The 26606-nt window shown below is 34.6% G+C and overlaps 1 protein-coding gene across 3 annotated transcripts; it reads right to left on the bottom strand.

Annotated features, from left to right (window-relative positions):
* Positions 1-2949: 2949 nt before the first annotated feature.
* On the bottom strand, positions 2950-25269 carry LOC111057988 (prostatic acid phosphatase). 3 transcript variants are annotated; one of them, XM_039433447.1, is made up of 7 exons: positions 25005-25269; positions 16938-17036; positions 15188-15433; positions 13045-13227; positions 10674-10800; positions 4559-4758; positions 2950-3166 (listed from the first exon to the last, which is right to left on the bottom strand). In XM_039433447.1, the coding sequence occupies exons 3-7, from the start codon at positions 15416-15418 to the stop codon at positions 3014-3016; spliced, it is 894 nt and encodes a 297-aa protein (XP_039289381.1). In that variant the 5' UTR covers positions 15419-15433; positions 16938-17036; positions 25005-25269; the 3' UTR covers positions 2950-3013. The 3 variants fall into 3 exon arrangements, with proteins under 3 accessions (XP_039289381.1, XP_039289379.1, XP_039289380.1); XM_039433445.1 differs by lacking the exon at positions 25005-25269 and adding an exon at positions 23685-23950; XM_039433446.1 differs by lacking the exons at positions 16938-17036; positions 25005-25269 and adding an exon at positions 23685-23927.
* Positions 25270-26606: the final 1337 nt, after the last annotated feature.

Raw genomic sequence — 26606 nt, 5'->3', positions numbered from 1 at the left:
GTCTCTAGAAGAATAACATTATCTATCAATGTTTTGAAGTTTGAGAAACGTGTAGAAGTATGAAAACGTTCTGATGCCCATCAAAAGAATTGAAGAAACGTAAATATTTTTTTCAAGCAAATAGGTATTAATAAAAGCAATAAAAACACAATTTTCTCTTGATTATCTGAGGAAGGTATTGAAAAACACAATTTATTATAAAGAGAGGTCCACGTTATAATGGCAGTATTTGATTAGTAATGGTATTGCTATCCTTGTCTATCATTCAACAAAGCGGATATTGCTAACCCTTTCTCGCTTTGCTCTGTTGTCAGATCGTCTTTTAACAATGTAGAATTAATAATTTAATAGAATTAATAAAATATTCAATTTTGATTATGAAAATTTATTATGAAATCATTGAAAATATAATTTCTCGCTTAATAAAATATAACTGATTATTTTAAACCAGAATGAACAATTAATATTACATCAATAAACCTGTATCAGCTACCGTCTATAGAAGGCATTGACTAGACAGAGAATCGGTAACGTTGCTCTGCTATCTTTCTCAACTGCCATTATAACGTGGACCTCACTATAGATTATCATATTGATCGGGAAACATTAACTTTTTATCAAAATTTTTGGAGAGGATAGTACAGGCTCAGCCTAGTTTTTCTTCCAATGTCATAATTATATATTATTATGATTATAGTGTTTTGTATTATATATATATATGAGTCGGGAACTTCAAAAAAGGCCCGACTTGTGTAGATGTCACAGAGACAATCAAAGTTTTCTTCTAGCTCCGGCGGGAATGCGGAATTGGAAATATCGTGTACATTTCAGTTTCAAACATCTCTAATTCCGTGTTCCCATGGCAGCTAGTGCAAGCTAAGCTGCCCTACTACTGTCCCTGTGTGCAGGCCGCTTTATTATGGTATTTTGATTTATTAAATCTGGAGTTTGGATATGAAATGAAACTCCTCGATTTTAAATCAAACTTGCTTATAATATCTAGTTCAAACTAAGGTTTAATACCAGAATTATATCAAATTCAAATACGTTTATAGTGCGGTCCACGTTATAATGGCAGTGAATAAAGATAGGAGAAAAACGTTGCCGATCCTCTGTCTTGTCAATGCCTTCTATAGACTGTCGTTAGAAATAATCAATTATATTTTATTAAGCAAAAAGTTATATTTTTCAATGATTTCATAAAGGATTTTCATGATTAAGATGAAATATTCTCAATTACTATTTTTCTAATTTATAAGAGAAGTTGATGATTTTTGTGTTGTGTTGTGTTGCATTTATGCAGTGAGACTCAGCAATCTCACAATTTGAGTGAGACCGAAGAAAATTGATCCATTATATTTTGTTAATTAATTATCAATTCTACATTGTTAAAAATCGATCTGGCAACAGAGCAAAGCGAGATAGAGATAGCGCTATCCGCTTTGTTAAATGATAGACAAGGATAGCAATACCATTGCTAATCAAACACTGCCATTATAAGAATAAGAATAAGAAGAATAAGAATGTTTTTATTCCTTCAAGCATTGTTTACATTGCAATTGGAAACGTGGACCTCACTATAGGACTCGTTTTTAATCAGCACACCTATATATAGAGAGTGAGTCATAAATATAAAGAAAATAATTGAAAATCTCAGTACCCTTTTTTAAAAATATTTTATCACGACATGTTTCGGTCAATTATGCCATTTTCAAGTCACTTATACTGAGATTTTCAATTATTTTCTTTATATTTATATTACAAGTAGCCCTATACAGGAAAGAGATAAATAAGAGTGAGTCATATATGTATGGGAACCCTTCAATAAATTGGAGACTGTTGTAGATATAATACTGTAACTTTCAGCATAAGTTATTTGTCAAATACTCTACCTTTTGACATACAACTGAATTTCAACCTTTTATAAGGAGGTGACTCGGGTTTGTAACTCGAATATTTTAAATGTAAACACCCATTGTGTGGTACATTATATTAAAGAACTTTTTGTAACAAGAAAAAAACATCAATTGAAATGTTCTATAATACTTGTATCCAAAATGGCGGCTGATTGAAGTTTTAGTTTTTAAGGAAATAATGGGGTTTAATTCAAATATTCTGAATGCAAACATTCATGTGTGTTACATCATTTTCCTTCAAAACGAGAAAAAGTCCTTTCCAAGTCCTTTTCAAAACGAGAAAAATGGCATCAATAAAAATGTTCTATGATACTTTTATCCAAAATGGGGGCTGATTGAACTTATTCAATTATTTCTTTAAAAACTAAAACTTCAATCAGCCGTCATTTTGTACACAAGTATCATAAGTTAGAACATTTTTATTGATGTCATCTTTCTTGTTTTAGAGAGGGCTTAAAAATGATGTACCACACAATGGGTGTAAGCTTTTAAAATATTTGAGTTACAACCCCTCTTTTACTTAGAAACTAAAACTTCATTCAAAGTAGGCCTACTTGAATACCAAATTTTATCCAAATCAGACTGTAACTGCGGTACAAACAAACAAACGCCGATTTACTTGAAACATAGAATTCGCGTCGCTCATTCATTCCATTTCGGATACAAGTATCATAGAATATTTTAATTGATGTTATCTTTCTTGTTTTGTAAATGCCTTTGAAATTATGTACCACACAATAGGTGTTCATATTTAAAATATTTGAGTCACTACTCCTAAGTCACCCCCTTATGAGGGGTTGAAATTCAGTTGTACGTCAAAAGGTGGAGTATTCGACCAATAAACTTATCCTGAAAGTTACAGTATTATATCTACAACAGTCTCCAATTTATTGAAGGGTTTCCATACATATGACTCACTCCGTATATTATAGTGGTGTCTCAACCTGGCGTCCTAGTGTAATAGGAGACGTAGGATCTTAGAGGAACAATAGCTTATGCTATCGTTTCTCTATGGTAGGATTTAACAATATTCATCTTAATTTATTTTTCTGTTTATCCATTTATTTATCCATAATGTATTTAGCAGGCAGCAGATATTATGTATCAATTTTGTTGCCACATTCCGTTTTCCAGTCTGAGAAAATGATTGGCGCTGTAATATTAATGAAAGTGTCTAGAAAACAAGGATTGCCGCATCTGGGAATGTTGAATGTTGAGATTCTTCTGCCACCCACGTCGATGTAGAGAAACTGTAAAAAAATCAATTTATGTTACTCACATTTGAATTATGATTTACTTGAATTTTTCTATCCATTACGAACTGCTGTATGTTATGTTACATCTAGTTTTAACACGAAAATATAGTATTATAGTCAGCTGATTTATGATGAATAATTCTATAGTCTGATTTTTACTTCCCTTGCCCTATTACCATAGGTAGGGAAAGTATTGCTTTCCGAAAAAAATAAAGGTACCCCAATTTCTAAATTTCTATACGTTTTAAGGTCCCCTGAGTCCAAAAAAGGTGGTTTTTGGGTATTGGTCTGTATGTGTGTGTGTGTGTGTGTGTGTGTATGAGTGTATGTGTGTGTGTGTACACGATATCTCATCTCCCAATTAACGGAATGAATTGAAATTTGGAACTTAAGGTCCTTACACTATAAGGATCCGACACGAACAATTTCGATCAAATGCGATTCAAGATGGCGGCTAAAATGGCGAAAATGTTGTCAAAAACAGGGTTTTTCGCGATTTTATCGAAAATGGCTCCAACGATGTTGATCAAATTTATACCTAGAATAGTCATTGATAAGCTATATCAACTGCCACAAGTCCCATATCTGTAAAAATTTCAGGAGCTCCGCCTCATCTATGCAAAGTTTGATTTTAGATTCCCAATTATCAGGCTTCAGATACAATTTAAACAAAAAAATTCAAGAGGAAAAGATTGAGCATGAAAATCTCTACAATTAGTGTTCAGTAAAATTTTCACCTAAAATTGAAAATGAACTCGAAATTCGAGAAAATGTGATTATTTCAATTGCAAACTGTTGGCAACTGTTGATTCTATTAAATGATTCACTATGAAGAAATAGCAGACCTCGTGTGTCTCCAGCGTTATTGCCCTGTCACCAGCTGGCTCAAATCTTTGAATAGTAGACTTGAGATGCGCGGGAACACTAGCGTCAGGTGATCAATTTTCATAACGGCAAGGAAAGTTGTGTGAGTGCGCCACACCAGATTTTGAATTTGAATCTTATATTGGCGTATGAAGGAGGCTCCTTTTTCCTTTTATATTATCCTTGAAATGCAAAATTTCCAAAAACCTTGTATATACGTCGACGCGCAATTAAAAAAGGAACATACCTGTCAAATTTCATGAAAATCTATTACCGCGTTTCGCCGTAAATGCGCAACATGTAGACATTTAAACATTAAGAGAAATGACAAACCGTCGACTTGAATCTTAGACCCTACTTTGCTCGGTCAATTATTTCAAACAATAATTACTGTTACATAACCCTCTTGGTCTTGGCATAAGTTTAGAATAACTGTATTTCATTTGTATATTTGCCAATGATTACTGGTTGTGACAACGTTTTATTCGATAATATTTTTGTTAGTTTTTGATAGCTGTTCACCTGAACAATATGGCCCGTTGCAGTCTCGTGGAGCTCCAGGATAACAGCATCACTTGGGTTGATAATTCGCTCAAAAATACCCAAAGCCGCCATCACTGAGGTCATTGAGAAGTCGTGGCCAGCATGCAAAACCAACTTGTGAGTCTGTTTGCCCTCTCTGGCCATTTCAAACTGGTCGTGAAGGTTTTTCATGTAATTTCCTGCAAAAATACATTACAAACATCACCAATTTACATTTTATAATACATATTATTTTTCAGACAAATAACTCCAAAACAAAGACCAATAACTCTCCATCTTTTTCATATAAAGAATAGAATAAAATATCTTTATTAGTCTCAATAATACATCACAATTTGACATATAGGCCAGTCAACACAATACAATACATCACAATTAAAACGGTCAATAAAACACTACAATAAACAGTCACAGTAAATTGGACTCAAATTCAAATATACATTACATACAATTCATAATATACAATGAAACAAATTATTCAAGAATATACCTTATTTTTCATTAATTTCAAAATCCCTTGGATATAATTTATTCTCCATATATTATTTGACAGAGTAGGAGGGATTATCAACGAGAAATTTTTCTAACACATTTCTAAAGCTTTTGTTATTAAGTTGTCTTATTTCAAAGAGCAGTCTATTCATAATATTTTGATTGCGTCATTAGTGGGGCTTTGATATGTCTAGTGGAGTCTGCTTCTTGCTACAAATTAGTGTAGTGTATTTCGCCATTATTCTTTATTCATTCGAAGTTATGAAACTTATGAATCTATAAAAAGCATTCTTCTATCATCGTAGCTACTTTTAGTTGTTGATGGAAGATCCCATCTTAATTTGATTTAATTTCATTAAAACTAGCTGGCCTGGCGAACTTCGTACCGCCAAATATTTAATGCATCTCATGCCAAACTGTAGCTGAATGCACTCCTGAGGAGACGCGATGCGGCATTTTATTTATATAGATAATTTTCCAACTGCAATAGTTATTTGTGCAACTAGTGCGCAAAGTGACAGTTTGCTGCACCGAAAGAAACGTTTACGCCCGAGCCGTAGGCGAGGGCGGAAAGGTTTCTTGAGTGCAGCAGAGGAACTTTGCGCACATTAAGTTTTTCCTACAGTTACCATTGAATATGAAAAGTGGGTAATTATGGGTAAAATTGCCTGAAATGCATCAAATGTTTTTCTGTGTAATTTTATTATTGATAAAAACCTTAATTTATTGTCAAATTGAATTAAAATGTTGTCCTTGGTTATAATATATAATAGTAATAATTAGCTCGTTGTGCTTCGTTGCACCTCTGCTCACTATAGCAGCCACAGCAGTCACTGTTACCAACTTCATTTTGATTTTGCTGCACTGGTGCTCCATATAACCTACTAAGTATTTTGCGTTGCCATGTTGCAAATCTGGAGTGCAGAAAAATTTTTGCCGCACTAGAGCGGAAAAGTGATTCTTTGCGTTCTGTAATCAGTGCAGCAATGGCCACTTTTCAACGTAACTGTAGGAAAAATAAATAATTTTCTAAAAATCAATTAATTCTGAACACCGAAGACAGAACAATTATTCGAAACAGAGCAATGTCTTTAGAGCATGTAAGTCTAAACTGAGGCCGCACTGCTGGATGGTTACACACAGAACAGTCATTTTGTTTTTAGAAAAAAAATGCATGGGTGGTTATGGAGCAGCACACACTCTTGTCTACTATCTACCGACGGCTGTTGGATGAAACAATAATGATTATAACAGCTGATTTTTATTTCTGTGTGTGGCCAGCTCACAAATCTCCCATAAGGATTACATGTAAACTTTGTAGGACCGTAGGAAAGAGTCCTGAAGTCGGATTATAAATTTTGATAGGCCATAAAACCTGGTCCTGAACATAACGAACACGAATGAAAAAAATAATCAAATTCGGTGCACACATAAAAAAGCTATTGAATGTCAAAATTTGAGGCTCGATTTTTATTTATAATATAGATTTCATTTTTTGTACAGAACGTTCCGGTACCTGTGTTGGAATTTGAACACAGTTGATTACCTTTTATTTTTTATATTAAGTTGTTACTTTTTATAATTCACTGAGCTTTGAACTAGTACAGTAAGGCCCACGTTATAATGGCAGTATCATTTTTGATTAACATTGGTTTTGCTATTCTTGTCTACCATTCGACAAAGCACATAACGCTATTACTTTTCTAACTCCGCAACGTTGCCATATCGTTTTTCACAATGTAGAAATAATGAATTGATCAACAAAATATTTAATCTCAATAATTATGAAGATGTTTTAGTCAATCATTGAAATATATTATTTCTTGATGAACAGAATATAATTGATTATTTTAAATAAGAATGAAAAGATTAATAAAAACAATATCAAAATCTTGTAGAACCCTTTATTTAAAAAAAAGTTGAAATAGTTCAACAACACTAGTTTCGACCCTCACTTAGGTAATTTTCAAGTTGAAATGTAGGAAATGAAAATAAAGTTAAGACAATTTTTTTAAGAATGAACAGTTACATAAGATATTCCGGTACTAATTGTTCTGTATATTTTCACGCAGAAATAAAGTCAAATTTATTATTATTACTAGTAGTTCTGTGAATAGTAGACCTCGCGCAGTTATAACGACGTCCCAAACCATAAGCACATCCACACTGATACACTAACTATTTATTTGATCAGATCATGCTTTCACAAAATTTAATTATCATATAACGCTTTCCGGAATTTAGCGCGAGAAAACCAGAAGACATCTAGGCGCCCAGTCGATCTGTTATAAGTTCTTTGCATCCTATTTAATAGTGCATAAAAATTGCATTCAATGAGGCATGCATTTTATAGTCTACACAGCTGTTAATTTTTTACCAAGTTACATTGAGATATTGAATTGCATGCGTCATGGCATGCAATTTATAGTCAACTCGACAACTGATTTATTTCCTGTTTATTTGTTTATACATGTCATAGGCCATTACAAGAAAAGCATGGACAATAATAATTGTCATACAAAAATCAGTCAATAAAAACATAACTTAATCTAGCAATACAAGTTCTTATTTGTAAACAATGCATTATATTAAGATGACAAAAGTAACTATGACTATGATGCACACTATTATAGATACCAGTAACACAAAAAACAAACATTTATAGATAAAATTAGAATAGTAGAGTACGGTACTAAAATATAGTCAGTCTATCAGCCTCTTTCACATAGTAATTAATCTTGAAAATGTTGAAAGGAAGGCCTAGGATTTAATTTATGAGTGCCTGCCAACTATACGGACACTCCTCAATCAACCAGTCCTTAGTCATTCTTTTGAACAGGCCAAGTGATTGAGCCTCCTTTAACCGGGTTGGCAATGAATTAAAAACCTTTATACTTTTATGCTCCGTACTTTGTTCATAAAATGCTGTTCGGTGCTGATTAATTCTTACAACATTTCTTGATCTGGTGAAATGATCATGAATATCAGATCCTGTTGTCCAACTGTCATGTGACTTATAAGCAAAAATAGCCAGGTTGTAAATATAAAGAGCAAGAACTGTCATGATTCTTTATGACTTGAAAATGGACCGACAAGAAAATCTATGGGGCTTCCCAAATATGATCCTAACAGTTCTCTTCTGGGCTTTGAAAACCATCAGTGCATCTCTTGAAGCACCCCAAAGCAGTATGCCATATGAGAGTAGTGACTCAAAATACCCATGGTAGGCAGCAATCACAGCATCTCTTGCCAGAACCCCAGATAATCTTGAGATAATGAAGGCTGCTGAATTGAGTTTTTTTATCAGTGATTCCACATGAACTGACCATGCCAAATTCCGGTCGACAGTCACTCCCAGGAACCCTGCCGAGGTAGAGGGCTGAACCTCCTCACCATCAATATCAAACTGAAAAGAGCCCAGCTGTGATCGCTGTATCTGGAATTCAATAAATGAGGTTTTCTTAATGTTTACCTCCAACAAGTTTGCCTTGCACCACTGAGCCACCTCACTAAGCACAGAGTCTGCAGTCAGCTGAAGTTCATCACTATTCCTAGCTGTTATTAGGAAATTTGAATCATCAGCAAAGAGAACTGATTTGGCATGATGTACATTTGCAGGGAGGTCATTAATGTAAATCAGAAACAGAAGGGGGCCCAAAATTGATCCCTGTGGGACCCCTCTCCCAACAGGACGAAGTTCAGACCTGAATTTACCATTAATGACAACACCATTATCGCCCTCTATTTCAACCATCTGGCTTCTGTTACTAAGATAAGACTCAATCATCGACAAGAAATTACCTCTAATTCCATAGTAATGAAGCTTCCTTAGGAGAATGCTGTGGTTCAGGCTGTCAAATGCCTTCTGCATATCAACGAGAAACCCCATGACCTTAACACCCTGATCCAATGATGAATAGATATCACTGATGAAACTCTCCAATGCATCTACGGTTGACATTCCAGCTCTAAAACCATATTGACACTCACTTAAAAGATTGTTATTCAGGAAGTGAGCCAGCAAGGGGTCATATATTGCTCTCTCCCATACCTTGGACAAAGAGGTCAAGTTCTATATTTCTGTATGTTTCAAGGTCCCCTGAGTCCAAAAAAGTGGTTTTTGGGTATTGGTCTGTATGTGTGTGTGTGTGTGTGTGTGTGTGTGTGTGTGTGTGTGTAAAGCTGCGTACACATATTCGCGCTTCCAACCCGCACCGAGCACGCTCCTCCCTCGTACCGCCCTCGTACCACCATCGAACCACAGTCGCTCCGCCCACGCACCAATCATGAACGTTACGGAAGATGTTAGATCTTCTCGCGTTCCCCGGTCGAACCACTCTTGCTCGCCGGTCGATCATCAATCGCTCTGCTGGAGTGACGTTCGGTTGCGGAGCAGAGCGAAAGTCTGTACGCACCTTATGAGTGTATGTGCGTCTGTGTACACGATATCTCGTCTCCCAATCAACGGAATGACTTGAAATTTGGAACTTAAGGTCCTTCCCCTATAAGGATCCGACACGAACAATTTCGATCAAATGCAATTCAAGATGGTGGCTAAAATGGCGAAAATGTTGTCAAAAACAGGGTTTTTCGCGTTTTTCTCGAAACTGCTCCAACGATTTTGATCAAATTCATACCTAAAAAAGTCATTGATAAGCATTACCGTATCAACTGCCACTAGTCCCATATCTGTAAAAATTTCAGGAGCTCCGCCCCATCTATGCAAAGTTTGATTTTAGATTCCCAATTATCAGGCTTCAGATACAGTTTAAACAAAAAAATCCAAGTGGAAAAGATTGGGCATGAAAATCTCTACAATTAATGTCCAGTAACATTTTCACCTAAAATTGGAAATAAGCTCGAAGTTCGAGAAAATAAGATTATTCAATTTGCAAACTGTTGGCAAGTGTTGATTCTATTAAATCTTTCACTATGAACAGATAGCAGACTCCCATGTGTCTGCAGCGTTATTGCCTGGCACCAACTGGCTTAGATCTTCGAATAGTAGACTAATTTAGATGCGCGGGAACACTAGCGTCAGTTGATCAATTTTCATAACGGCAAGGAAAGTTGTGTGAGTGCGCCACACCAGATTTTTACTCTAATATTGGCGTATGAAGGAGGCTCCTTTTTCCTCTTATATTATCCTTGAAATGCAAAATTTCCAAAAACCTTGTACATACCTGTCAAATTTCATGAAAATCTATTACCGCGTTTCGCCGTAAATGCAGAACATAAATATAAACATATAAAAACATAAATAAAGAAAAATGCAAAACCGTCGACTTGAATCTTAGACCTCACTTTGCTCAGTCAATTAAAATAATATTTAATCTCAAATCTTGCTATAATGGTAAAAATCTTTTTACTAATAATATCATTCCATATGCTTAACGGTTTATGAATTATTTCGGAGTTTACTGCTTGAAATTCATGCACTATGAGGTGAAGGAGCTCCTTCTTATATCATTCAATGAATTTTGTTATTGATTAGCTCAGGTATGAACTGAATGGTAGAGGCCTGGATTTAGATAATACTTGAGTAGGTAATAATACTATTTCCTATAAATATTCTTATTATTTGTTTGTAAACTAGTCTTACCAGCCATCAACTTGACCATTCTTGGCGTTCCAACAATGTAAGATCTCAACAATTTTGCTTGAATTTCTCTCAATTTTTCCGGATAAACCTCAGAAGCCCACAATGGCAGGGGTAGATGATTGTGATTCTAAATCAAAAACTGCAATATTATTGTTATTTATCATCAATAATAATTGATGAATAATAAATTATTATTTACTCTGTTGCATACCCATACTTTTTCACTGATGAAATAAACCTAGAATTTTAAAAACGCTTATGAAGTGATGAGGAGATACAATCAGACAGTCTGATGATGATGATGATGATGATAACCCACACCAGGTCGAAACGATCGTCACTAGGCCTACTAGGTAAGTGCATTTTCACTTCATAAGTGTTTTAAAAATTCAGGATCAATTATTTTTTCTGTATTTCAACGATTATCACATATCATCAATGATAATATTTAGGCCGGTTACAGAGCTCGACCGACCGTCAGTGCGTACGTCAGTCGCGCTTGTCTTTTCCATAGATATTCCATGTATCCGTACAGAGCAGGACTGACGGCACGCATGCGCACGGTCAGGACCATGCGTTTCACACAGCGTACGAAGACCATCGGTCAAGCTCGTGCGCATCCGTTACATCGGTCGACTGACGCGCTATTGAAACAAATAGAAGCTTTCAGAGCTGTACTGATCAGTAGCCCGATCGCAACATAACCAATGTGCTGACACCTCTGCCCGACAATCAGCTGATATTGAATTGAATAGCATAATGAATGAATTCAATTAATAGTGTCATATTTGAGTTTTTCTATACATTTCTTCAATCATTTCTAATTTTTTATTGGAAAAATCATATATTATTAATATTATCTACATTTATTTGATACGTAGCTTAAAGTGACGGCAAGTATTCTCAATGGTGATACAAGCTCGAAATAATTCATCAAAATTTCTGATGTACATTCTGAGGCAGTTAAAAAATGTATCTTCATCCCCAAGCAATGATGTATTATAATGATACTAAATTCCCTCTGAAATACTCTTTGGGCGACCATCGGGTGAACTTGATATCTACATCTTTTAATCTTTCGTTTACGAAGATAATAAGCTGCAATTAAACAATCTGTAAAGGCGTCCATTTTGTGAGTCAGAAAAACTGATGTACGGATGCGTATGGTCAGGATGGTACATACGCACTGACGGTCGGTCGAGCTCTGTAACCGGCCTAAGAAAATTATGAGGAATACGATTTTATATGATAGGTTCTTGAGATACTGTCTTTTCATGAAATTCAATCTTATTAGTTGTGCTTTTCGACTGAGGCAAGCTTTTATTGACTAGCTTACCAATGACTGCTTCCTTAAAAAAACAAAACGATTGCCAGTATTTCTGAACAAGAGGAATGTGGAATTAAAATGCTATAAAAATATGAATGATAAGAAAAGTACGCTATGTTGAAAAATCAATCAGATGTGTATCCAGAGACGTTTCAATCAAATTCTTATCAACCTTCTCAATTAATCATCCATCATTATATAATACTATATAGAGAGGTCCACGTTATAATGGCAGTGTTTGACTAACAATAGTATTGCTATCCTTGTCTATCATTCAACAAAGCGGATAGCGCTATCTCTCTCTCGCTTTGCTCTGTTGCCAGATCGTCTTTTAACAATGTAGAATTAATAATTAATTAACAAAATATTTCATGTTTATAAAATGTATTTATTTACTTATCATTTACAATCAACTGGAGGACAAAGAACAATTAACAATGTAAAATTAATAGTTATTTACAAAATATTTAATCTTAATTATAAAAATTCATTGTGAAATCATTGAAAAATATAATTTCTTGCTTGATAAAATATAATTATTATTATTTTAAACGAGAATGAACAGTTAATATTACATCACTAAACCTGTATCAGCTACCGTCTATAGAAGGCATTGGCAAGACAGATGATCGGCAACGTTGTTCTCCTATCTTTCTCCATTGCCATTATAACGTGGACCTCACTATACATAATCACAAACACTACCAGTACCATAATAAGAAAGTGATGATTAGTTTGATCCTTCAGTTTTATCACAGATTATTCAAGGTTGTCTTTGGTTATATTATTAATGAGAAGATGCTTGTCCAAAAATTCTTCTATTTAAAATTTAGTCGATTTTAAATAAAAAAAATATTGTATGGGAGAAGATGTGGTGCTATTTCTCCATAAAACAAAGGCATTGATTATATTAGTAATATAAAAGTATTGAGTCAATACCACTATCAATGTTTTTTTTTAAATTCTAAATCATACAAACAATTGAAAAAGGTATCTATTAAAGTAAATAACTTTCAATTAATAATAGAATTGTAGTTACCTTACCAAGCATTCAAGATTATCCCAAATTTCGAACAAATCGAAATAGTCGTATATGCGCTTTCCTCCATACAAGCTCACATAATCGAAAATATCTGTATAGTTCTGCATATTTTCTCTCCTCAACGTTGATATGGACATTGCTTGGTCCTTTTCGTAATTGGGGCACTTGTTTTTCGCGTTTACTAACTGTAAAAACATGGGTCTCAAATAGATTAGGTACCTATTCGATACACAACAAAAATGGAAATATAATAATTCAAATCATAAATTATATACGGTAATAATAAAAGTATATTGTAGATATATAACAACTTTTCGATATTTTTGAAAAATGTCAATAACCAAAAACTCATCATCCAGAATCCAGTTCTAAAGATATGATTGTGAAGAGGAAGAATTTCCAATAAGATTCTTATAAATACTAGTTCCTTTGCTTTACGTTTTTAAACTTGAAGTTGAAAAAAATACATTCGTTGAGTTCAAAGCCAAAAACCGTATAACCTACCATAAAAAGTTTTGAAACATCACACGAAGAAACAAATTATATTAATCTTATTGGAAATTTCTCCCTCTTTCCAATTATTTCATTGGATTTTAATTGTTAGTTTTCTAGTTATTGACGTTTTTCAAAAATATGGAATAATCTATTTATAAAATAGAATTAAAGTACCCTCTTTTAAATTAATAAAATAATAGATTGAAATTGATACAAATTATAACTTGTATTTTTCATCTATTATTTTATTTATTTCAAAGAAACGGTTCATGAATAAATACAAGTAACCCTGAATTCATACATTTTAAGAAGATATGGAAAAATCGATATATCTCAAAAATAACGTTGATATAAGAAAATTTTACTGGACATTTTTTGTAGCAAAAATGTAGAATCAATGTAGATTCAATGTAGAATCGGCTGTTACACCTTCCGTGGGACACTATATACTATCATAGCCACCTCTAATACAAGGCCCTGGCCTATGATGTTGCAACGTCGCAGTGTAGGCCTAGAATCTAATACATGATTGGTAAAAAAGATCAGTTGGTATTTTTAAAAATCTTTTTACCAATCATGTATTAGATTCTAGGCCTACACTGCGACGTTGCAATATCGTAGGCCAAGGCCTTGTATTAGAGGTGGCTATGGTAGTAAAGCTACCATACAGAAGCAAAACTGAGGTCTTAGTTTCGACTCGATCAGCTTTTGTCTGTTTGTTTGTTTGTACCGCAGTTACAGTCGCAGTTATTGTCTGATTTGGATAAAATTTGGTATACAAGTTCTTTGAAACAAGGCGTAGAAACTTATGTGTAACGATTTTTGATAAGACCTCCGGTTTTTTTGTAATTTGAGAAACCGTAGACCAACCTCCTTCCAGAAAGTTACTTTTTCGTATCTAGCGCCGTTATTTTGCAAGATACAGCAGTTTTTATTCTTTTCAAAATGAAAGATCATTGTATCTACAATATGTTAAGAGTAAATCTTGCCCAAAATAAATATAAGTAAAAAAATGGCTCTTATTTTTTATAATAGAACTTGTGCTCTAAAATGTGCTGCATTTATTAATTGTAGAAAACGTCTCACTTGACTGCACAATTTTTTCCCTTTTCAACACGAAATTTCCCTGTTTCATAGACGAATAGTTTCTGGAAAACTATTAGCTTTTGTTTTTCCTTTTAGTATGAGATCGGAAACCGAGTAGTGAGCATTTAACATTCTGCATAGGCATAACAAGCTATAACATTAAAAACATTTTTCATTAAAATAACCATCATTAGCAGCCTCCTGTCATTGACACCAACAAACCCATCTTATCATTTTCTGTCTCACTATCATCTGTGGAACGATTCATCGTCTAAATTGCCTACTGCATATATTCCATTTTTCCGTCAGTTGACCATTATCTTATGAAAAAGTTAATATTGTAAATAAGGAGATGATGTGAAGGTACTTCCGCGAAAGAAATCTATAAGTCCGATGTCCCTGGGAACATTGTCACTAGCATTTTCAATGGAAAAAATATTAGATGACATTGCTAAATCTTTATAATATAGGTACTGTACTTTCATAATGGCCCTTCTCATTAATTGAGTTGTATTCATGAGCGAGGTCTACTGTTCGCAGAACTAATATGTGGTCACAACTCACATATTCCTGGTCGATGTAGTGGTCATCAGTCCATACAGGCACTGGACTCCACAGAATCGTCTCACTCCACTTCTGATGTCTGTCTGGCTCGTACAGGCCTGCCAACACACAGGCTGCACTCATAAAAGTGCGCGGCACCTGAGTGCTGGTGGCGAACAGCTCTTTGTCCGAGTAAATTGTGTCCACAAATCCGTCATATAAGTCTCTCAGCTGTGTTCCCACTCTGTACATCTGTAGCTTGCCCTCCTGGAAACACAGAGGATAATAATATGAACATAATAACTAAAAAAACTCATAATTTACTATAATTAACTTACAAACTTTTAACTCATCCTGTACAGTAGCTATAGTGAGGTCCACGTTATAATGACAGTGCAGTGGAGAAATATAGGAGAACAACGTTGCCGATCCTCTGTCTTGTCAATGCTGTCTACAGATGGTAGCTGATACAGGTTTATTGATGTAATATTAACTGTTCATTTAAAATAATAGATTATATTTTATTAAGAAAGCAATTATATTTTTCAATCATTTCATAATTAAGATCAAATATTTTGTTCAATTAACTATGAATTCTACATTGTTCTAAAATCCTCTCTGTTTTTCTAAACCTTATATTCAAAAATGATTTTAAAATTGCAAATTTAAAGGTGAATATGTTTTCTAAGGGGTTTATATTCAAAAAATTAATATTATAGGGAATACTATTAAATTTAGAATAGAAAAAGATTTAGCTGTATTGTTCTTAAAAAGACGATATAGCAACAGAGCAAATAAACAAGACAGAGATAGCGCTATCCGCTTTGTTGAATGATAGACAAGGACAGCGCTATCAGCTTTGTTGAATGATAGACAAGGATAGCAATACCATTGCTAATCAAACACTGTCATTATAACGTGGACTTCACTATAAGGGCGCCAGCATTTTGTCTTTAACATTTCACAGGTCAAGCTTTTATTCTTATGGTGCAAATTCAGCCAAATTTGAGATACTTTTGGTTTTCCTCAGGATATGGAACTGCAAAGGTGTAATAATAGTCATGGTATAGTTCCTATTATATACTATGGTATAGTATATAAAGTGTATTTTTATTTATTTACGATATAGGCCTATTTATTTATTAATTTATTATTATTATTAGTCGTAGAGCTCCCGAAGTGGAAGACGCTGAGTAAAATCATGATCATCGATTTTTATTAGACTTGGCAGTTTCCTTGTTCGCCCACCAGCTTTTCATTCTCCGAGAAAATGCAGCTTTTCTTTCTTCACTCCATCTTGTGCCAACTCTTGGTGCTTTTATCTCTGGAATAATTTCCCTTTTGTTTTGAAATTATTTCTATTTTTAATTTCATCATCAGTAATTCCTGCCAAAACTAGATCTTTCTTAACATTCCTAATCCATTCTCCTCCATAGGCAAGCGAAGCTACATATTTTACTATTTTTTTGTGATTCTATGGTCAGGGAGCCTCATGATATGACCATGGAATTTTAGACGTCTTTTTCTCATGTCTGTTACAATATTTGAATGTTGCTCAACTGTGCTATTTTTCTGTAATCTATAACCATTCTCAGTTAATCTCGGACCTAGAATTTTTCTAATTATTTATTAATTTATTTATTTATACAACAGAAGATGAAAAGAGAAATACAATACAATATATATTATAGGTTTTTATGAATTCCAAAATTTATGTACTTTCATAGAACATGTCATGTATTTATTACCTTTTGCAGAGAAATTACCATACCTTGGTAAGTTGACCAGGACCCTCTACCCAAACATGATCGCTGAAATCAGCATTTTTTGGAATCTTAGCCACGGGAGTTCTAGCTCCATGTCTGAAAAACTATCAACTAATAAAGAATCAAATTCAAATTTATTTCACACATGCATGCACTTGAAAAAAAAACAAAATAAAGCTCAGCATAACAATTATTGGAAGTGAATGTCTAGAAAATCCCAAACTTCTCCGTGGAAATGAGATGGTGCACCGTCATGCTGAACAAGATGAATAAATGCCCTTTTACTCTCAGCATGACGGTTTATTACTTTCCTTGCCCTATTACCATAGGTAAGGAAAGTAATAATTGCTTTCCAAAAAAATTTAAGGTACCCTAATTTCATGTTTTCTATACGTTTCAAGATCCCCTGAGTCCAAAAACATTATTTTTGGGTGTTGGTCTGTGTGTGTATGTGTGTGTGTGTGTGTGTGTGTGTGTGTGTGTGTGTGTGTGTGTGTGTGTGTGTGTGTGTATGTGTATGTCTGTGAACACGATAACTCCATTCCTAAATCCTAATTAACCGATTGAGTATACATTTTAAACTTAAGCTCCTTATACCATGAGGATCCGACAATAAGAAATTCAATAAAATTCAATTCAAGATGGCGGAAAAAATGGCGGATAATTATTAAAAAACCATGATTTTCACGTTTTTCTTGAAAACGGCTCTAACGATTTTCTTCAAATTTATAACTATTTATTTATTTAGCTATTTATAAGCCCTATCGACAGACATTAGTCTCTTTTCTGGGAAAATTTCAGGAGCTCCGTAATATTCTTGAGAAAAATGGCGGATAATGACTAAAAAACCATGTTTTTCACGGTTTTCTCGAAAACGGTTCTAACGATTTCCTTCAAATTTATACCATGAATAGCTATTTAGAAGCCCTATCAACTGGCATGAGTCTTATTTCTGGGAAAATTCCAGGAGCTCTGTAATATTCTTGAGAAAAATGGCGGATAATGACTAAAAATCCACGGTTTTATCGAAAACGGTTCTAACGATTTTCTTCAAATTTATACCATGGATAGCTATTTTATAAGCCCTATCAAATGACATGAGTTTTTCTTCTGGGAAAATTGCAGGAGCTCCGTAATATTCTTGAGAAAAATGGCGGCGTACTAAAAAACCATGTTTTTCACAATTTTCTCAAAAATAACTTGACCGATTTTTTTTCAAATTCATACCCTGTATAGTTATTCATTAGCTCTATCAACTGGCATGAGTCTTCTTTTTGGGAAACCAATGGGGGTCCACCCCATCCTTGGGAAATGGACTTAGTAACCTCCTTCTCGTGCATGAGGTGGGTAGGTAGCGCAGTTCATAAAAAGAACACATAGTCGAGATATTTCATCTGTAGAACAGCTGTTTTGACGTCTTTAAAAAAATGACGACTAAAAAAATCATCGAATTTCACAATTCACACAAAGAAAAAGTACTCTGAAAACAATCATATATAATACACATATACAGAAGTCTGATCATAGTTTCAAATATGAGCAAGGAAAGTTGTGTGAGTGCGCCACACCAGATTTTTTTGCATTTGTGCTCTCCAGACTAGACTATGCTATTATTACGGACATAAACAACTAGCGCCCAGCGGTCATATGGGAGTGATGCATGGCTCCGATACACACGTACACTGTTTACGTCGTGACGTCATCACTGACAGTAGAGGGCTTGAGCAAAAGCTAAAACAGAATTTTTATCAGTAATGTTAAAGTAAGAGATTGATGTGCTTGCAATGCAGGAAACGCATAATGCCAATCATAAGAGCCAATCAGAGAATGAATTTCTGATAAGACGGCTTCTCGTTGGATTAATCACGATTAAATTTGAACCGGATTTTATGCAACCGGCACTAAATTGATCAAACTTTATCTGATATTTCAATTATTATTGTACATATCAAAATCACTCATCAAGATTTTGTAATCGGGTTTGAAATATTATGTCGTGATTGAGAAAATATTTTTGCTTGTTGAATGTGAGTGACACTGTACAAATGATCAATGAATAAATAATATATTATTCTGATGTTTGGATTCATTCGTGCAGTTAATATTTTACCTGACCATACTCTAATTTTTTACTAATATGCAAATTTTGTTTGGAGCTCCATAACTCATTCTGTATAGTAGCTAGGGGCTATTTGGCCTAGACTCTCAGGTCAAGCTCTATTAATAGTGCATATTTCAGCCAAATCTGAGATACCTCAGTTTCTCTCAAACAAAAAATTAAGGACTTTTTGTCTTTAAGGACAACTTTTTGTCCCAAGGAAAACTCTGAAAGGATGGTTGGATTTGTTTGATTTTGGTATCAAATGATGATAGATCTTGAAAATACAACAAGATGCATTTGATAACATTGAAAATAAATACATATCAATCAACTGAAACAAACACACATAGTATTTAATGTGTGTAAGCAATAATCAGCTTCGGCTACCTCTTGCTAAGTTCTAGCTCCCTGTTACATTTCTAGAATACAAATGAGCTCAGTAATCACAAAAATCATGAGAAATTTGAATTTCCCGCTCAAATCAGTCGGTACCTCTTGCATGTTTCTGTTGCCCTGGTAGTAAGTATTTAGTTGGTTTTTAATTCCGTACCAGGAAGTCAGAACACTTCAAGAGGTAGCAGGTTTTTTTTCAACGCCTTCCAATGCAAGCATAGGCAACCCGCAACACTGATATAGTTTGTGTACCTCTTGCATGTTTCTGTTGCCCTGGTAGAAATCTGGTCATTTCTAACATGCTTTGAGCGGGAAATTCAAATTTCTCATGATTTATACTATTTGAGTGGGAAATTCAAATTTCTCATGATTTATACTATTTGAGCAGGAAATTCAAATTTCTCATGATTAGCGGGAAATTCAAATTTCTCATGACTTATATACTATTTGAGCGGGAAATTCAAATTTCTCATGATTTATACTATTTGAGCAGGTAATTCAAATTTCCATGATTTATACTATTTGTTAGAAATGTCGGAGCCAAATGTGGCACCACTAGTTACTACTATACACAAAGAGTTATGAAGCTGCAAACATGAAATTTTCTAATTTTCAAATGGTTATATCTCCTGAACATTAAGGAATTTTGCAAATATGATCCCGCTCAAATAGTATAAATCATGAGAAATTTGAATTTCCCGCTCAAATAGTATAAATCATGAGAATTTTGAATTTCCCGCTAGTCATGAGAAATTTGAATCTCCCGCTAGTCATGAGAAATTTGAATTTCCCGCTCAAGTAGTATAAATCATGATAAATTTTAATTTCCCGCTCAAATAGTATAAATCATGAGAATTTTGAATTTCCTGCTAGTCATGAGAAATTTCAACTTCCCACTAGTCATGAGAAATTTGAATTTCCTGCTCAAATAGAATAAAATCATGAGAAATTTCAATTTCCTGCTCAAATAATATAAATCCTGAGAATTTTGAATTTCCCGCTAGTCATGAGAATTTAGAATTTCCCGCTCAAATAATCATGAGTAATTTGAATTTCCCGCTCAAATAGTAAAGTAGTAGCTCATTTGCATATTAGAAATGACCAGATTTCTACCAGGGCATCAGAAACATTGAAGAGGTACACAAACTATATCAGTGTTGCGGGTTGCCTATGCGTGCATTGGAAGGCGTTGCAAAAAACCTGCTACCTCTTCAAGTTTTCTGACTCCCTGGTACAAAATTAAAACCAACTGAAATAATACCAGGGCAACAGAAACATGCAAGAGGTAATTTTGAATAAAATTAGAGGTAAACATCCATTAGCACCATGGATGGAGCTTGACATGAGAATTATCAGAGCCAAATTTGGCACCCCCAGCTACACTATACACGGTGAGTTATGAAGCTGCAAACATAAAATTTTCAAATGGTCATATCTCCTGAACGGTGAGGAATTTTGCAAATATGATTCCAGATTCGTGTTTCTCGCAAGAAAGACCATAAGATCACAAGGTTTGAGCAATTTTTATTTTTCACAAATACTTGATAAAATTCATGGACCTCATTGAGTCAAAAAGTATCTTAGATTTGGCTGGAATATCTCCTGAACGATGTGGAATTTTGCAAATCTGATTCCAGATTCGTGTTTCTCGCATGAAAGACCATAAGATCACGAAGTTTGAGCGATTTTTTTAACAGTAAATTTATCAAATCCATGGACTAACCATCGTGAAACACACTGAAAGGATAGTTTCTATCAAGACTAATCGCGTTAACAAACAAAACCACACCTTTATATAGGAATCGTGTATTATCATAGAGAAACAATAGCATAAGTAGATATCCCATGGTATAGGGTATTTATGTCGCAACTTTTACTGTTATCTCAAGCCGATAGTCCACGTAGTTCTTTCCCGTGAAGCTGTGTGACGCTGGTAGTCTCTTATACTGTGCCGTTCATACACTCTTACCCGGTCAAACAGTAAAACTCGTCAATAATCGACAGTAATCTGCTTGAGATAACAGTAAAAGTTGCGACATAAACGCCCTTTACCATGGGTTATCTACTGAAGCTATTGTTTCTCTATGATATAATACTGTAACTGAGCGGGAAATTCAAATTTCTCAGGATTTTTGTGACTACTGAGCTCATTTGTATTAGATGAGAAATAGAACAGCACAGCAGAAAAATGTAACAGGTAATGAATTTCATTTTCAATGAATCCAAAAATTAATAAATCGCTCAAACTCTCATCAATGATATAATTATTTGATAAGAGAAACAATATAATGTCATCACATTGGCGAAATTCCTTACCGTTCATTAGATATGGCTGTTTGAAAATTTGCAAATTTTATGTTTGAAGCCGCATAATTGATCCTGTATAGTAGCTGGGGGTGCCAAATTTGGCTCCGACATTTCTCAGTTAAAGCTTCATCTATGGTGCAAATTTCAGCAGAATCCGAGATACTTCTTTCTCTCACTGTATGCACGATGGTTAAATAAAAAGTCCATGGATTTTGTCATTGATTTGTGAAAAATAAAATTCGCTCAAACTTCGTGATCTTATGGTCTTTTATGCGAGAAACACGAATCTGGAATCATATTTTCAAAATCTCTCACCGTTCAGGAAATATTTCAGCCAAATCTGAGATACTTTTTGACTCAATGAGGTCCATGAATTTTATCAAGTATTTGTGAAAAATAAAATTCGCTCAAACTTAGTGATCTCATGGTCTTTCATGCAAGAAACACGAATCTGGAATCATATTTGCAAAATTCCTCACCGTTCAGGAGATATGACCATTTGAAAATTTTATGTTTGCAGCATCATAACTCACCGTGTTTAGTACCTGGGGTGCCAAATTTGGCTCTGACAATTCTCATGTCAAGCTCCATCCATGGTGCTAATTTAAGCCAAATCTGAGATATTCTTTATCTCAGTGTGGTTCACGATATGTATTTCAGTTATTTTTTGTGGAAAATAAAATTTGCCCAAACTTGGTAATTTTATGGTCTTTCATGCGAGAAACACGAATCTGGAATCATATTTTCGAAATTCCTCACCGTTCAGGAGATATGACCATTTGAAAATTTTATGTTTGCAGCTTCATAACTCACCGTGTATAGTGTAGCTGGGGGTGCCAAATTTGGCTCTGAAGTTTCTCACGTCAAGCTTTATCTATGGTGCAAATTTCGGCCAAATCTGAGATACTTTTTCTTTCAGTGTGTTTCACGATGGTTAGTCCATGGATTTCATGAACCACACTGAGACAAAAAGTATCTCAGATTTGGCTGGAATATCTCCTGAACGGTGAGGAATATTGCAAATCTGATTCCAGATTCGTGTTTCTCGCATGAAAGACCATAAGATCACAAAGTTTGAGCAATTTTTATTTTTCACAAATACTTGATAAAATTCATGGACCTCATTGAGTCAAAAAGTATCTCAGATTTGGCTGGAATATCTCCTGAACGGTGAGGAATATTGCAAATCTGATTCCAGATTCGTGTTTCTCGCATGAAAGACCATAAGATCACAAAGTTTGAGCGATTTTTATTTTCCACAAAAAATTGATCAAACCCATGGACTGTGGTTCACATCGTGAACCACACTGACACAAAGAGTATCTCAGATTTGGCTGAAATTAGCACCATGGATGGAGCTTGACATGAGAATTATCAGAGCCAAATTTGGCACCCCCAGCTACACTATACACGGTGAGTTATGAAGCTGCAAACATAAAATTTTCAAATGGTCATATCTCCTGAACGGTGAGGAATTTTGCAAATATGATTCCAGATTCGTGTTTCTCGCATGAAATACCATAGGCTCACGAAGTTTGAGCGATTTTTTTAAACAGTAAATTTATCAAATCATGAAACACACTGAAAAAATAGTTTCTATTAAGACTAATCGCGTAAACAAACAAAACCACACCTTTATATAGGAATCGTGTATTATCATAGAGAAACAATAGCGTAAGTAGATATCCCATGGTATAGGGTGTTTATGTCGCAACTTTTACTGTTATCTCAAGCCGATTACTGTTGATTATTGTCGAATTCTACTGTTTTGTTAGGGTGAGAGTGTATGAACGGCACAATATGATAGACTACCAGCGTCACACAGCTTCACGAGATAGAACTATGTGGACTATCGGCTTTGAGATAACAGTAAAATTTGCGACATAAACACCCTATACCATGGGATATCTACTTATGCTATTGTTTCTCTATGGTATTATGAAGTACTTACAATATTAACAGCTTTGACAGTCGATTTATCCAACACTAATCCTGGTGCCAAATCTATCTGAACTAAGCACAAAGTTAGAGTCAAAGTTGACACGACTTCCACTCTCATGGCGCTTCATCCAGATTTATATTTCACAAGAAACTGCTTCTATATTCTACAGGAAATCAGTATCTCTCTTCCACAAGAAATAATCTCCTCTTATCCACAAGAAACTGTCACCGTACCAAAGCATTCAGATGAAATGATAGTATGCAAATCACAGATCGGTTCTAATCTTTCGATATTCACTTAAAATCGTCAGCATTCCTTATGTATAACATCGATTTATTGCTCATTCAACCAATGCCGAAGGTGTGAGTGTCAGTATAAAATGTTTACTCTGGTACTCATTAGTGGAGCATTGTGATAAACGTTTGTTTGCCATTAACTCCTTGTTAAGTACATCAGTGACGCTCTTAAAGATCAGTTATGAAGCTACAAACATAAAATTTTCAAATTTTCAAATGGTCATATCTCCTGAACGGTGAAGAATTTTGCAAATATGATTCCAGATACGTGTTTCTAGCATGAAAAACCATAAGACCACAAAGTTTGAGCGATTTTTATTTTCCACAAAAAATTGATCAAACCCATGGACTGAAATACACATTGTGAACCACACTGAGACAAAGAGTATCTCAGATTTGGCTGAAATGAGCACCAAATATGAAGCTTGACATGAGAAAGGTCAGAGTTGAATTTGGCACCCCCAGTCACTATACAGGATGAGTAATAAAGCTGCAAACATAAAATTTTCAAGTGGTCATAACTCCTGAACGGTGAGGAATTTTGCAAATATGATTCCAGATTCGTGTTTCTCGCATGAAAGAACATAAGATCACGAAGTTTAAACGATTTTTTTAACAGTAAATTTATTAAACCCATGGACTAACTAACCATCGTGAAACACACTGAAAAAATAGTTTCTATTAAGACTAATCGCGTAAGCAAACAAAACCACACCTTTATATAGGAATCGTGTATTATCATAGAGAAAAAATAGCGTTAGTAGATATCCCATGGTATAGGGTGTTTATGTCGCAACTTTTACTGTTATCTCAAGCCGATTACTGTTGATTATTGTCGAATTCTACTGTTTTGTTGGGGTGAGACTGTATGAACGGCACAATATGATAGACTACCAGCGTCACACAGCTTCACGGGATAGAACTATGTGGACTATCGGCTTTGAGATAACAGTAAAATTTGCGACATAAACACCCTATACCATGGGATATCTACTTATGCTATTGTTTCTCTATGGTATTATGAAGTACTTACAATATTAACAGTTTGACAGTCGATTTATCCAACACTAATCCTGGTGCCAAATCTATCAGAACTAAGCACAAATTTAGAGTAAAAGTTGCCACAACTTCCACTCTCATGGCGCTTCATCCAGATTTATATTTCACAAGAAACTGCGTCTATATTCTACAGGAAATCAGTATCTCTCTTCCACAAGAAATAATCTCCCTTTCTACACAAGAAACTGTCACCGCACCAAGTCATTCAGATGAAATGATAGTGTGCAAATCACAGATCGGTTCTAAGTCTTTCGATATCACTTAGAATCGTCAGCATTCCTTATGTATAACATCGATTTATTGCTCATTCAACCAATGCCGACAGGGTGAGTGTCAGTATAAAATGTTTACTCGGGTCCTCATTAGTGGTGCATTGTGATAAACGTTTGTTTGCCATTAACTCCTTGTTAAGTACATCAGTGACGCTCTTAAAGATCAGTTACATCTGTGAAGGAAAGCCCAGCTTTCCAATTATTTTATATTTTGCTGGGTAGAAATTAATTGACCGAGCGAAGTGAGGTCTAAGATTCAAGTCGACGGTTTGGCATTTCTCTTAGGGCCGTTTGCACAGTGACAGTTTAAACTAAAATTAATTTTAAACTGGATTAAATCCGTATCAAGTCTAGTTTGTTATAATGTGTTTCATTTTGAGTTTAAGCCACCAGCTGATTGAATCGAGTTTAAGCTTTGACTGTGCAAACGGCCCTTAATGTTTATATGTTGCGCATTTACGGCGAAACGCGGTAATAGATTTTCATGAAATTTGACAGGTATGTTCCTTTTTTAATTGCGCGTCGACGTATATACAAGGTTTTTGGAAATTTTGCATTTAAAGGATAATATAAAAGGCACAAAGAGCCTCCTTCATACACCAATATTAGAGTAAAAATCAGACTATAGAATTATTCATCATAAATCAGCTGACAAGTGATTACACAGATGTGTGGAGAAGCCAGTCTATTGCTGTATTCCCATAAGGTCTATAGTTTCGATCAGGTACTTGTGGATGAGATTACTGCGTGAGGTCTACTGTTCACAGAACTACTAGTAGATCAGTTACATCTTACATCTGAAAAGCCCAGCTTCCCAATGAGTTTGTATTTTGCTGGGTAGAAATTAATTGACCGAGCGAAGTGAGGTCTAAGATTCAAGTCGACGGTTTGGCATTTCTCTTAGGGCCGTTTGCACAGTGACAGTTTAAACTAAATTTCATTTTAAACTGGATTAAATCCGTATCAAGTCTAGTTTGTTATAATGTGTTTCATTTTGAGTTAAAGTCACCAGCTGATTAAATCGAGTTTAAGCTTTGACTGTGCAAACGGCCCTTAATGTTTATATGTTGCGCATTTACGGCGAAACGCGGTAATAGATTTTCATGAAATTTGACAGGTATGTTCCTTTTTTAATTGCGCGTCGACGTATATACAAGGTTTTTGGAAATTTTGCATTTAAAGGATAATATAAAAGGCACAAAGAGCCTCCTTCATACACCAATATTAGAGTAAAAATCAGACTATAGAATTATTCATCATAAATCAGCTGACAAGTGATTACACAGATGTGTGGACAAGCCAGT

This window comes from Nilaparvata lugens, chromosome 7, assembly GCF_014356525.2.
Source record: "Nilaparvata lugens isolate BPH chromosome 7, ASM1435652v1, whole genome shotgun sequence".
NCBI classification, from domain to species: Eukaryota; Metazoa; Arthropoda; class Insecta; order Hemiptera; family Delphacidae; genus Nilaparvata; species Nilaparvata lugens.
The sequence above is the reverse complement of the archived record's forward strand: the minus strand, read 5'-3'. Positions and strand labels throughout refer to the sequence as shown.

What these genes read in the sequence shown, in the direction of transcription:
- LOC111057988 (XM_039433445.1), bottom strand. Translation starts at nt 23,792, where the DNA reads ATGAGAGTGGAAGTCGTGTCAACTTTGACTCTAACTTTGTGCTTAGTT. An exon ending in GTCCTGGTCAACTTACCAAG is followed by an intron (nt 15,434 to 16,937) that starts GTATGGTAATTT and finishes CTGTGTTTCCAG; the next exon opens with GAGGGCAAGCTACAGATGTA. An exon ending in CAACGGGCCATATTGTTCAG is followed by an intron (nt 3,167 to 4,558) that starts GTGAACAGCTAT and finishes ATTTTTTTACAG; the next exon opens with TTTCTCTACATCGACGTGGG.